The sequence below is a fragment of the Typopeltis vanoorti genome, chromosome 17 (genome assembly GCF_054136105.1).
Source record: "Typopeltis vanoorti isolate ZY-2024b chromosome 17, IOZ_Tvanoo_1.0, whole genome shotgun sequence".
NCBI classification, from domain to species: domain Eukaryota; kingdom Metazoa; phylum Arthropoda; class Arachnida; order Uropygi; family Thelyphonidae; genus Typopeltis; species Typopeltis vanoorti.
The window spans coordinates 9,031,525-9,045,985 of NC_143565.1; the positions used below are offsets into that span (position 1 = coordinate 9,031,525).

The 14,461-nt window shown below is 37.3% G+C and overlaps 1 protein-coding gene across 1 annotated transcript in view; it reads right to left on the bottom strand.

The window, feature by feature from the left end:
• LOC150097125 (uncharacterized) overlaps positions 1-14,461 on the bottom strand; it is an 89,585-nt gene that overhangs the window by 12,883 nt on the left and 62,241 nt on the right. Inside the window, exon 2 of the mRNA XM_090406810.1 lies at positions 13,869-14,017. Within this exon, the coding sequence (XP_090262936.1) occupies positions 13,869-14,017 (149 nt within the window). The remainder of the gene's footprint in view (positions 1-13,868; positions 14,018-14,461) is intronic.

A 14,461-nucleotide genomic window follows, 5' to 3' on the forward strand; every position in this document is an offset into this window, starting at 1 on the left:
GAGCATGAAGACAGATGTTTGGTTACAACAGCAAAACGTAATTGATGCACCACGGCAGGTCAGTTTGGAAGTCGGCTTCATTCAAGCACAGTTACACGGAAATCGCGACAAACTGTGGCAAGACGTCTGCATCAAGTAGGCCAGTGTTTCTCAAAATCATTATATTTCTCAACAAATAGTGCAATTAGAGACAACTGGGATAAAAACGGCACTAACTAATGAATCACAATCTCCCCTCCAACAGAAACTGCTGTATAGACTCAAGCAAAACCATATATGGTTTTGCTTGACACCACCCCCGTCGTTTAACGTGTTAAAACTAAGAAATATGTAGTGAATGTGTTTCAGATATGATGGAATTCGGTTGAAGGGAATTAGCATTTCAACTCAACTGTTGAAATGCTAATTTCTCTTTGGTTCGCGCGATCTCTTGTTATTATATTATGCACCAATTAGATGCACTTCTTTATAGCTGCTCTACATATCTCAAGTCTTGTAAATTACTGGTAACTTTTGCTTGAAATAATGGGAAAGAAGATGACGCTATTTAGGTAGATGACTTTGACGACGCACATAAGGAAACTTTTCTCGATGCCTAAAGTAGCGATAGCGAAGAGGAACTTCTTGGTAAGTCACACTATTTGCATTTTTTTTTTCTGAAAACTTTAGTTTCCGAAAATCCCCGCATATATCTGGCATCACGATTTTTTAGCTTTAAATTTGGGAAAAAAAGTGCGAGTTATATTCGAGTAAATACGGTAATTTTTTTAACTTTCAAATTCTTAAGTATGGATCATTGGTTAAAGATTGGATTTATAAAACGCACACAAGAGAGCAATATAGCAAATACAAGTAGCTATAAGCAACAAGAGAACGTTGATATTGCATCTGGATCAAATGAAATTGATAAGGGTGTGTCATTCTGAATCTCTAGAGAACCAACCAGGAAGAAGAAGATGAAAACTCTTCGTAAGTATGATGTGAATTACTTGAAATGTGGATTTTCATGGACGGGAAATGAAGAGGAACCTTTTCCGAATTTTGTTCTATTAAAAATAAATCATATTTTTTGTTTACATGAACATATAAATTCAAATAAAATAGACATTTACGATGAAATATACTTTATTTATTTGATAAGGAGATACTTGGTAATAATGAAAATATAAGAAGGGATATGCGGATATCTGAAGTTTGAGAAACACTGAAGTAGGCCTATACACCTGAAATGCCTGTAGTCTGTGTTTCTTTATCCAAAACTCATTGTAGAGCACATTTTCAGGGTGTTGTATCCATAAAAATTGGACAAAACACCAGTGAGCTAATGTACTCTTTACAGATGAGAGTCGTTTTGGTCTTTCCTCCGATTCTAGACGACATTTCATCTGGTGTGAAAGTGATACTGCTTACCATGGTGAGAATGTTCTTGAAAGGGATAAGATACGGCGGCGCTGGGATCACGGTGTGGGGAGACACTATGATTAATAAACTTGAAATTTATAACATTTTGTGTAATATAATTTTATTATGCTGCTGGCAAATTTATGTCCACATTTCGCTGTAGTCATGAAAATGTTTTCATCTACAGGGAAAAATGTAGTTCATCCATAGGTTTTGGACACCACTGTACATAAAAGATCTGGCATAGAAGTTATAATGATATTGGTTTTTAGCTTCTTTATTTATTAGAATAACATCGCATAGAATAGAAAATAAACTCATCGTGAGTTGAATTATTAAGTAAACCATCTAATAAGTGAGATTTGCAGTATAACTGATCTTCAATAATTAAGACCGTTTTAATGGGGCATTTAGTTGTTTATTTTTTTTAATATTTATGTATACAAGTGTTAAACATCTCAATTACCGTAACTGTTATTAACAAAGAATGGGAAGATAAAATCTCAAGGAGCCCATTCACACCCAGTAATTAAGTGAATTCAATCAGATTGAAATTGTTAGTGCAACGACCTTAAGGTGAGTGACCCAGCTATGTTAACATCATCGCACTTGTTTCATAATATCCGACTGTATCATTTTCATATATATCTCATACGGTGTTAGCAGGGTTTTTTCCCTCCCTGAAACGGGTTTTGGTAGTGGTGTCATAGTTGGAGAATTAAGTAGCAGTGGAGAGGACGAGATGTATTAGCGAGGTAGAGCAGTGTGCCTTCCCACGATGAGTTCTTGGACTCTCTGGAGGTGTCACATAAAAAAAAATCAGCTAACGCCTTTTTATTCCCGTATAGGGAGTAGGCGAGGCTGTTTAGCCCTATTTACCTTTTGGAGACTGAGTGGGCAGTTCAATCTCCACTAGTACCAATCAGAGATAGATGGCCCAAGGCTATCTATTTAAGCGGCACGCAGTGAAGAGAGACGGCTCAACAAATGCCGCCATCTCGTGGTCCCTTACACAATATATTTAATGTCTGAAATAAAGTGGGTTCTACGGTCGATTTTCTTCAGTTTACGGGATAAAAAACCCGCTTGTCCATGCCAGAGATCGACTAACTCGGGAATCGGTCGAAAAAAGGCTTAGAAAAATTTCCTGTAGTCGACGACTAGATTCGAAACAAAGTCTTCCTTCGTGCGGTCAAGCGCCGTGGTGTGCAAACGCTAAGTCCACTGAGCTACATAATAATAATAATAATAATATTTTTTATCGAAATCGAATAATCAACATTATTTAGTACTGCTGATACTTAAATAAATAAATAACCTTGGGACAGCTAAATGAGACGGTTATGAGTCGAGATTGGCTGATCTTCGACCTTACTTACTCATTTACTTCAGAGGGAGTAGATAAGTGAATAAAACGATAAACTGAAGCGACTGCGTAATCGAGTTTTGACATGAAATATAGGTTTATTTTATATTATTATTATTACGTGACACCTCCAGGGAGTCCACTGACTCATCAAGGGAGGGCACTACTCTACAACTCTCTCTCCACCACTCAATCCATCAACTACAACGAAACTTCCTGTTCATTCTCTGTGAATATATTTTCCTTTGGGAATTATATAAATTAACTAATTCGTTTTATATTTTTAAGTTATTGGAAGTCCGTTTTTGATGTCATTTCTTCCAGAAAATATCGATAATTAAATAAATACTTTTTTCTCAATTCAGAAACCAAGTTCTGCAACACCAAACATTTTCAAGAATGGATTTAATTTCGTAATAAATTTATATTATTATTTCAGTTAGTCACGCTGCAGCGTTAAAAATCTCCGAGTTTGTAACCGTCACAGCTTAACCGTTTGTGGAACAAAAAGGAGCAGCTGAATGCCAGTGGCCAGCTGCTCTCGTGTGTGTTCCATATTGAAACGTTGCTGCCATCCTTGGGATTTACAAAATGCAACCTTCCGCGTCCGAAACAAAGGGACAGGCGTGAGACCATAATAGAAATAGGGGATCGCATGCGAGGATGAAATCCAATAGAAGCTTGCGCGTTTCGGAAACTGGCACAAGGGTTTTGGGCAAACTGTAACTTTTACGGCCCCTTCCTACCCGACTTTCAGTGCGGAGAAAAATGGCGAATAACACGCTCCACTCTTGACTGGCCAAAGAGATATTCGCAGTAACTAAGCGCAGATCAAATGCATAAAAAAAGCGTGAAGCTCTCTTATAGACCATGCTGTACGCATAAGAGAATTGTATGGGATTGTTGATGATAAAATTAAATATTACAAGCAAATATAAATAAATTAATAAATATATTTATATATCGAGAAAAATTGGGCGTGCTGCAGTTCCGTAGTCTCTATGCACGAGGCGCCCCTGGAGAGGAGATATGATAGAGGCATATGAATTATTAAAAGGGTTTTAAAGGACTGATACTGATATAATACACAACGAAAGAGATGGGGTTTATGTAATGGCAAAATATTATAAATAGCAAACAGATCATTGGTTGAATGTGCGAAGTCGGTAATGGTTATTGCTCTAATTATTCTCTTTTGTACTCGTCACAGAGGAATTAGATTGTTTTGGTAATCTCCACTCCAGCAGCTGGAAGAATTACGTAGAAGAGAACCAGGAACAATAACAGATCCACTGAAACAAAAATAATTTTTAAGGGGGGGGGGGGATAAAGTGAAGCAGACAGAAAGAAATGAAGGATGTCATGAGGGGAATAATATCAGGACAAACTCAAAATTATAAGGGAATGAATAAACACAAAGAACCCGGATGAAATATCTCCTTGCTTTCTGTAAGGAGATATTTCTTACTCCCGTACGTCACTGAATTTTGGGAGGAAAGCCTTCTACCAGACAAAGCGCAGATGCCCTTTCCACAAAGGAGGGCAAACAAACATCCATGCCCCTGGCAGGATTCGAACCTGCAGCCTTTTGACTCGACCAACCAGGTCGCCACTCTCTCGGAACAAAAGCAATTCTTGAGTAATTTTCCCAGCAGCGCACTCAGGATTTAATCTTGGGGGGGGGGGGGCGGACCGAGTTGAGTAGACGATTTGAGAATAATACACATTATGCATCGTCTACGACGTATGACTGAGCATCTGCAATGATCGCTAATTCATAAGTAGTATAGAAATAGAAGACACAACACAGCATAAATAAAATAAAAAAATGAATTTTAATTAGGAAAAGATTTTTGGAAATTTTTCTATTGTTTTTTTTCCCTTTTTCTTTAAGGGGCAGAGCCCCCCCCCCCCTTTGGGTACACCACTGAATTTTCTTGTTCATCTATTTGGCAAGGCAGTCAACTGGGCCTACGTATATAATCTGTTATATACATAGGCCCACTGTCAATCGTTTTCCTTTAGTATTCCCTAAAACCGCTGCTTATTAAGTATTTTATAATGTCTTGTATTTATGTCATAATTCATTATCAACGTGCAAGTCTAAATAACAAAATGTAATGTATTTTATTAAGCATGATGCATGAACGCCATGCAATAGAATTAATATCATTATAATATTTGGAAGTGTGAAACAGAAGTAGTAAAAAAAATGTTAATGTGCAATAAAAAAAATAAAAATAAACTCCTTAAATTTGATCGCACCAGACTCATTAAAATTATAGCTAAAAAGCTTTAGCTATAATTTTTTTTCATTTATTACTTTCATTTTAAATTTAATGTTTGCAATAATGAAAACGTTCTTTTGGCGAAGATCAAGTATAGTCCTTGAAAAACGCATACGAGCAAATCCAAGCAAGCCAGAATGCTCTGAGTAACGATATCTATTCAATTCAGTGTGTAGACGGCGCTGCAAATACTACGATACGGTAGATTACCATCATAGCTTCGTTACATTGATAAATGTTGACGTTGTGAAACAGAACTGTGTAAATCATTTTTTACTACTTAATCCAATCGGTTCTTTATTTAAGAAAAACGATTGTGGGATTATTTCTGAATTTTTATTTGTGATCGTTGGTGAGGGGGAGTCATCATCGCTAGGTTTTTAAATCAGTATTAAGATCAAGAGTGCATTTCGTCTCTCTCGATATTTTGCCAAAGGCGTTTGGAAAGCTTTTTATGTTATTGCGATTATGCATTTTAAAAAGTATTGCAAATCGAAACAACTAAAGTATTTTTTTTATTAAATTTTAATTTACTGAAACTGAAATATAAAATTCATTTGATTATTCTTTTAATTAACCTGAAACTTGGAACAAATTTGATTGATTGATCGATTTACTAATTGAAACAACTTTTATTTTATATTTAAAGAACGAAATCGAGATTTCACACACACGAAACAATGGTGTAGAAGAAAAACATTGGAAAATAGAAGTACGCTGCTTCTATGAAGTTGTGTTTCATATAACAGCTCCCTCTTAAGGCTAGCAAACGAATTTTTAAACAGATAACAGCAGTAAATATTCAAGAATGGGAATTGTACTAAGGCATTCAGAAGGCAACTTAAAATCTCCGCAATATTATTTTTAAATGACAAAAATTCAAACGCAAATATCTATCAGATATTTTACGTTATGCGCAAATAAGTAATTGAAATACTTTATGTGAGTATAATTATAACTAATTACTTGCAAACTAATTAAAAGCCTTTTATTTCAGGTATTGATACGCATTTGCAAAAGCAAATTCACGACCTGTTTTAAACCCGGGGGGGGGGGGAAAGAGGCATGCAGTTATTTCAGTGAATCTATTAATCGTGTCCTGATAATCAATATCTGTTCCAGGCAGGGTATTTTCATTTCTTTCGGTGCCGAGATCCCACACTGCTGTCATCAATATGCCTCGTTTGAAGAGGTGCAAAATCCTGTAAGCTGCGTTGTCAGCAAGGCTTCAGCAATTAGCAGGGTTACGTAATTTGCTATAAATTATTAGCAAGCGTCATATCCTTCTGGTTTCTAATGATCGCGTTTCCTCTAACGCAGTTTGATTTCGTCTCGCTGCTAATTATCTCGATAGAGAGGTACAAGCCGAGGTGACTTTCTGACTTTGACGCATTGTGACATTGGCATTTAATGAAGAAATTGAAGTCATGCGACTATGATGACACTTATCCTGTCACGTTTACTTTTGGGAATGTCCTTGAAATTACTAGCAATGACTTTAGCGTTAGTAATTAAATGTGGTTTCATCAGATTTTAAATTGCAAACAGCTGTTTGAGATGTATCTGGAATTTTTAGCAGGTGTAAATGTTTGGGAGATACGGGGAAAAAAAAGTCAGCTTATACGGATATTTGTAGAGGAGGAAGACACATGTTGACGGAAGTGACGCATGAATTGCAACACGTGATCATACCACCAACAGAGGGATGGCAAGATTTAAGAAAGAATGTGTAGATGTTCTTCGTGGCAAAAAATGTTCCAGAGGTAGATGAAATAAACAATGAGGAGCAAGTACAGTGGGTTAGCATTTGAACTGCAAATGGTGTGGGGCAACTGATACTCGTCTAATTGTAGGTTTATCTGAAATGGTGTCGAGGGAGGGAAATGATGGACGCTGGTTCTGTTAAGTGTCCATGGGAATATTTATTATTATTATTACGAGCAACTCCAAGGAGTCCTTAGACGCATTGAGGGAGGCCGTAAACATCATGTCAAATTCAGCATTTGCACATTATCTATCATACTTTGCTTTGACCTCATTCACATGGGATCGACAACAGACTCAGGCAGCTTATTCCACTCATTCACTACTCTCCAAGCAAGAAACCTAGTTCTAACACCGTTGCTAACTACACTCTTGCTCAGTTTCCATGGATGGCCCCTAGTTCTCCCACCACCACACCTGTTCTGAAAAATTTCCTCTGAATTAATCTTGCAAAAACCCTTCAGTAATTTGAATGTCTCAATCATATCACCCCTTTTCCGCATATCAACCCACAAATCTTCAACTTGTTCTCATAAGGTTCATTCCATAGATCAGCTACCATCTTGGTCACTCGCCTCTGGATCCTCTCCACCTCCTCCTCATCAAGAAGAAACCCAGGGGCCCAGATCTGCACAAGTAGTCAAGATGGGGTCTTATCAAGGGTCGATAAAGAGGAGCAATAACCTGCTTGACTCTGCTCGTCAAAGTATTCTTCAGTAACCAAGTAATCTGATGAGCTGCTTTAGCCACTTTTGCTATGTGTCCCCTAAACTTTAACTCCCTATCCATTAACACTCCCAAGTCTTTGGTTTCATCAATTTCCTGGAGTACGGTTTCACCAATGTCTGTAGAAAAAGGCAACGAAAACGGACCATCTGGGAGACAATGGCTGGAAAGGGTGACAAAATGTATGGGTGACAAAAGGTCGTGAATTAGCTGAACTCCCCTCTTTTGGACAGCATCGGAATTTTTTTTTTTTTTTTTTGAGAGTTTTTGGTGTACCAGTACCAATGTGAGCGCAACATTCTAAAGTTTGGTGGATTTCAGATTTGAACGGAGTTGCTGCGTTGAGAGATAAACAAAGTATTGAACGAAAACGGATATCAAGCTTTTTTTGGAGGCTGAGGATTATAGAATTGATGGAGAAAGGGCTAGTTCAGTCCAAGAAGAGATGGGGCTTAGAGTGTTGAATTTACGAAAAAAGTAACATCTGCAGGTATTCAGATCTAATAAGATTCTTCTTTATCTTCAGCTTTTTGCCTGTGAACAGTCCTAATATATCATAACTGAACAACTTCTCGGGTATGGAATTACCATTGAAATATTTATAAAAATTCGCAAACAAATCTCCGTCTTAATGGCATATTTTTTCCAGAGGTTCTTTCCATCCCCATATCCATCAAAGGAGCGCGTGGACACGAGGAGCAGGAAAATGAAGGATAATCCCTTACACTGTTCTTTCCAACTGGTGGGCAGTGGGTTACATCCGGTCCTGTTCCCTCCCCCCCCCCCACCCCGAAAAGAGAATTTTCATGACCAGGCAATAAATACAAATATTTGCATTTATTGCCTGAGTAAATATATTTGTATAATAAATACAAATATATACCATTTGTATAATAAATATTATTTATTATACAAATAAATTGATAATAAATTGATATATAAAATTTAATTTGTATAATAATAAAGTATTAACATTGTAATAAATTAAAGTGTTAATAAATACAAATTTTTGTAATTATTATTTATTATATTAAATACATTTACAATAAATTTTCTTCTTTCCAGAACTATCTACGAAGTATTTAGATATTCTTTTAATACTGTTTTGTGGTTCTTCATCTACTTACTGGAAAGAAGAAGAAGAAGAAAGGCTTTTGGTGCGTCTATGCTGGCCAGCGCTGCCCTAAACAAACCCGAGTTCTCGCTTTATTCGAAAACGAAGTCTAACGACACCCAGACTTCCGTTTCAAATAAGTCCGTGAACTCTTCTGGGGGAATGCGGGTTTTTATTTCAGTTCTAAATTTGTGCATGCGGTCGTCTGAATCTTTCAAACAGTGCTTTCTTTATTCCGGTCACAGCGCGCGCGCACACACACACACACACTCATTGCTGTACGTCATCTAGCCCGTGTTTACTCGCTTATCGTGTTTCAATATAAAGATTGTTCTGATTCGATCTGTTTTCTTTTTTTTTCGCTGCTTCGCTACTTAATTTTCTACTTTTGAAACAATACGCGATCTTATCTGCAGTGATGGGCCGTCTTTGTAGTTATTACGTCGTTTACTGCCTCCGGAGTGGAGGCATTGCCGTTTTCTCACATGTAAAAGCAGAAAAGGAGTGAAATGACGTTCAGAGCATATCGTTGGTATGAAAGCCAATAATAAAAAAAAGATAACAGCAATGCGAAAGATAAGAACTAAGCGTTAGAGGGCACCCCAGTAGGTCAGGGGAAAAAAAAATCCAGACGTATAGTATTTCTACTTCGATCAAGGCTACGAGAGATGTAGGTAACGGTCCAGAGTTGGTTATTCAGCAAATATTAACAATTTTTTTACCTCATACAGTTCCTTACATTCTTTAATAAATGGAATAAGTATTGAAATTGCCGGAGAATTCGTTCTCCTCCTGAATTCTAACGGGAAAAAAAAATCATAGTAGCTGAGAGTGTCCGATTTGCCTCCTCCGCCTTCATTATGATTATTTTGAACGACTTTTTAACTCCAGAGTACAGGAAAACGCACCGAAAAGGATAAAACGCTTCTCAAAATATCACCTCAAATATATTAGGAAAACGTACACGCTTTTGTAAACATTTCCAGACTGTACTATCGTATCGGGCGCAAAAAAGAATAACGAGACAGGGTGTGTTGGCAACCCCTCGATCGATACGTTCCCACAGGCTGGAATTCCGTTCAGCAATAAAACTGTTTCGATAACTTGGAAGGGAAATGCTTTGCTTTTATTGAGGTAATGTTGCACCGAAATTAAGGAAATTGTAAACCGTTTTATGGAGATGGTTAACATCATTAACATCATGTTAATGAAGATTAATATTCTGGAAGTCGAATTTGCTGCTCTTTGGAATCGTGACCGAAGCGGCTGACTGATGTCTATTATGGTAACTATAATGTCAGCCTACATTCTCCAGCCGATTTGTTCGTCTGGGGGGGGGGGGGGACTCTTCCACCTCTAAATGAAACTGCTTGACTCACCTTCAACTCTTAAAAGTTTGTTGTGTCCTACACACTGAACTCGAACCGTGGTCTTTCCGACCAAACGCATGATCGCTACCTAACTTGTGCAAGACCAGAGGCGGTTCGTGGCTTGAAATCGTGGGGGTGCTGCAACTTTCGAAATATACATCCACACTGTAAGTACAGTGTATACGTGTTTGGATAAAATATCAAAATTATGCTAAAAATTCACAAAAAAATTAAACATGAAAAAATATTGTTTATTATCGATAAAATTATATAGTTTGGTATAATTCAAAATTATTAAAAATAAAATCCATTATCATAACACCAATAATGTTCTAAAATAAAAACTATAACAAATGTTATGTCTTTAATTGTAATGTCCAAATATGTAAAGAGACGGAGTAAACACGATAAGCACTACGAACACTCTACTACTGGTGCAAACTGCATATAAACGACAGTGGAACTGCGCGACGGACAGTGCCGCATTACGCTAATACCTCGCATCTCACTATGACGTGCATATGCTTGCGCGCGTAGCAATATGACACTGTGGTCAACACAGTGCTGCTAGCGCCCTCCTAAGTGCTACAAGATGGATTTTTATTATTTTTTATACAAAATAAGAGAATTGTATAGGATTGTTGACGATAAAATTAAATATTACAAGCAAATATAAATAAATTAATAAATATATTTATATATCGAGAAAAACTGGGGGTGCTGCAGTTCCGCAGTGCCTATGCACGAGCCGCCGCTGTGCAAGATAGACTGAAGAGAAAAGTAAGAAGCCTGCTATGAAATGAAAGATATTTTCCTGTTAAAATGATAGCCTCCCGGTTTTCATTGGGAATGACGAAAGTCTGTGTGAAGATGGTTCCGAAACATACAGCGAAGAGCGCTTTTAGAAATCACAGTTCTGGAAAAGTCACACTCCCTGTACCATCCACCATCTGACTTCATTCTGCCTTAAAAATCGAAAAATTTCATTAAAAACTGTGAAGACGTCTTCATATCACAGCTGGAGGAATTAACGCACATCATCGAGTTAGAAAGCCCCGAATTCGGAAACTACTTCAAGCCTCCAATAAGCAGTATGGAGTTGGCCAAAAAAATGCAAGGATTGCGTGTGTGGAGCGGAGAATAAAAACTTACCTAAAAAAAGATCCTAAACGAGATTAAAATCCAGATATTTTCACCCACAAGTGTTGTTCTTAAATGATAATAGTGATATAATCCTTAAATTGTGTAAGATCACAAATGGGTCCGCTACTCTCCACCGCCGAACCTATTTCCATATTCCTAATCCATCTTGGCTTGTACACAATCGCGACACTGTTTAACGAAAATCTTTTCCTCCCCCCAAAAAAGCAATCTGCGAGGCACTTATTTGCACCCTCCATAAAGCTCTTTAATTACCGACCCGCATTGTCTGAGTGGGCCCACGAGTCCCGACTAAATGGGGTGTTTTAATGAATCGAGGAATGCACGTGTGGAAAGCAGCGTGGCTTTACGTATTGATCGCTCCAAGTTATGTCGTTTACCGTAAATGAAGGGTCGACTCACAATCGTAAAAGTTCTGGATTTCTGAATATTATCGTAAACGTTCATCGAGGTGAATTTCACTACTGCGACAAAAGGTCGCCGGAGGTTGTGGAAGATTTGAACAGTGCCCTCAAGCAAATACCCCCCCGCCACGCATCTCTCCCCCCATTTCTATAGTCGCTTCGCCATTCTCCTGTCAGGTCAACAGAGACGAGATGTGCACAAATTCCTCATCGGAGGCGCGCAGAAGGTTGAAAAGAAGGCCACGGGGAGACCCTGGCAGACGGGGATACAAAATCGCGATCGATTCGCGCTTCTGCGTGATCTCAGTGGCTTCGTTTTTGTTCCCATTTCCCCCTCGAGATAAAATATCGCGTCAACAAAGTAAAGACTTTTAACAGGGAAATGTATGTTTATCTGGAGGTGTTGGTGGATTTTATTAATCAGGCCACGCTGGCCTTGCTTATGATCATTTTATTATAGATTTTAAACTCAGTCTTACGAATTAATTAGATGATTAGCAATTTGGATTACGTAACAGTATTGGATTAGGTTAACTCCCCTTCAGTTATTTAAAAGTCTTCATAAATTTTCTTCTTACTGCGAGGAATCAAACCAAGATCTTTCGAAGGACATCACCTCTCCAGATACTCCTTCCGTTTTCTAAACGACATGTCTGAATCTCGCTAAACCAGCGGGTGATGCGAGAATAGGGATCAATACCCTTCTTCCTCTCTCTCCCCCCACAAGGTTTTTACTTAAATAACACACAAAAAAATGTTCGACTTGAACACAAAAATAAACAAATAAATCATCTACCGCCTTTTTATTTGCTAAAGGAAGCAGATGGAACTCCGACCTAATTTTTGGAAGTTGGTAGGCAGCCAGCTTCCGCCTTAATAGCCGGAGGAAAAAAAATAGAGTAGTGATGGTTAGAATGATGTCCACATTCTAATGTCCAAATTCTAGAAAGAATTTAATACATTTTGAATTTAGTAGGCTTATGTCTTCCAGAAGAACAGATATCAGTATTACGCGAACAGCAGTTTCGATCGTGTGTTCATGAACAGAAACATCGAAGGTTTCAAGAACAGTCTAGAAAAGCAAGAACTTCACAGGAAACAGTAACTGACGTTTAGTATATTACACATAACATGCAATAACATAAAACAGAGTGCATTGTAGAAACATCGAAATGAATCACTTGAAGACTGGAAAAGATTGTTTCTTCCAGTGCATCGCGATTCTAATTGTGAAAACCAAAGGTAATGGTAAAACAGCATGAATCCACGGCTTTATGACATAGCGAGAACAGTTTAACCAAGCACAGGTGGGGCAAGGATCTGGAGAATGCTTTCTCGGGACCCAGTTGCCCCACTTGACACCAGGAAACAAGGTTGGCGAAGGTTAGAGTGAATTAGTGTAAACGGATACATGCAGAATGTATATACAGCAAAACCTCGCTTATCGCGATTAATTAATCCATCCATTAATGCGCGCTAAGCGAAATAGCGTTAAGCGAATACAATAAAAATAGCAATAATTATAATTCTTTCATCAGTTAGCGTAAATTTGAAAAAAAAAATAAGCTATATTAGAGGATAAAATCATCAAAGTTAATAAAAATCAATGCTTACATTTTTATTTAATGTCTAAACATTTGATTGAGCTATTTTTACAAAAAAAAAAAAAAAAAGTAAAGATGTTTGAATCGTGCTCGGCTTTTTCATCTTGTCATGCAATTTGCGATAGCTGGAGATCACTTTATCAAGATTTCGGCGGACTTCGAAGCTTCTTAGTCATAACATTCTCTTCTTGTTCGCACGCCTCATCTTCTTCTTCATATGCACGCTGTTCTTCTCGTTGAAGGAGATCATTTTCTCGCTTAACTGTTCTGAATGGGAATCGAGCAAGTTTCTCACATCTTTATTATCCAGTTCGTTAAATCCAAGTTCTTTTCCAACTGTGCTAATTTCTTCAATAATGTTATCAGCTGAGTTATTAAAACCAATAAAACGAATAAAATTTCGCATAACATAAAAAATTCGTGTTAAGTGATTAATCACTCGCTTAAAACGGGAAATACATCATTTCAAGTAATCGCCCTAACTGATTATCGCGCATATCGAATTCGCGTTAAGCGAGGTTTTCCTGTATAATCAATTAAAAGTCGTATAGATGTTTTCAAAAATATCATCGCTGTAAGAGTAACTGAGAACTACATTATTGTGATATTTATTTACCCATGCACATTTTTTTTTTTAAATATATTCTAAAACTTTTTTTGATCAACTCACCTGCAAGAGAAAGAACTTGCAAATTCCTCATATTACACAAATGTTTGATTCCATAATCGCGTATTTGCGAACACCAACGTAAGTAGAGGGCGCTCAGGTTGGCCATCGTAGAAAGATAACCTAAACCGATGTCTGTAATGTGAGCACATCTGAAAAAGAAGTGGCACAGCGAAGGTAAGTTAGGAATATGGAGAGGTAATCGTATATATATATATATATATATATACTGTTGTATATACAGTATATGTTGTAATATATATATATATATATATATATATATATATATACTGTTGTATATACAGTATATGTTGTAATATATATATATATATATATATATATATATATATATATATATATGGTAAAAATTAGAATTCAGGACTAGGTGGACAGCAATATGATACTTTATAAGGGGAATTATGTGAAGGTTAGGTCTTGCCTCAGTAACTTGCTTACTTTCTGTAATGACAGTGGAGTTGGATAAAGGAAATCCTTACTCAGTGATACTGCTGGACTTTGCAAAGGCATTTGACAAGATTCCACACGGAACTCTGTTGCATAAATGAGAGCAAATGGGTATGGATCTGAAGCTGGTG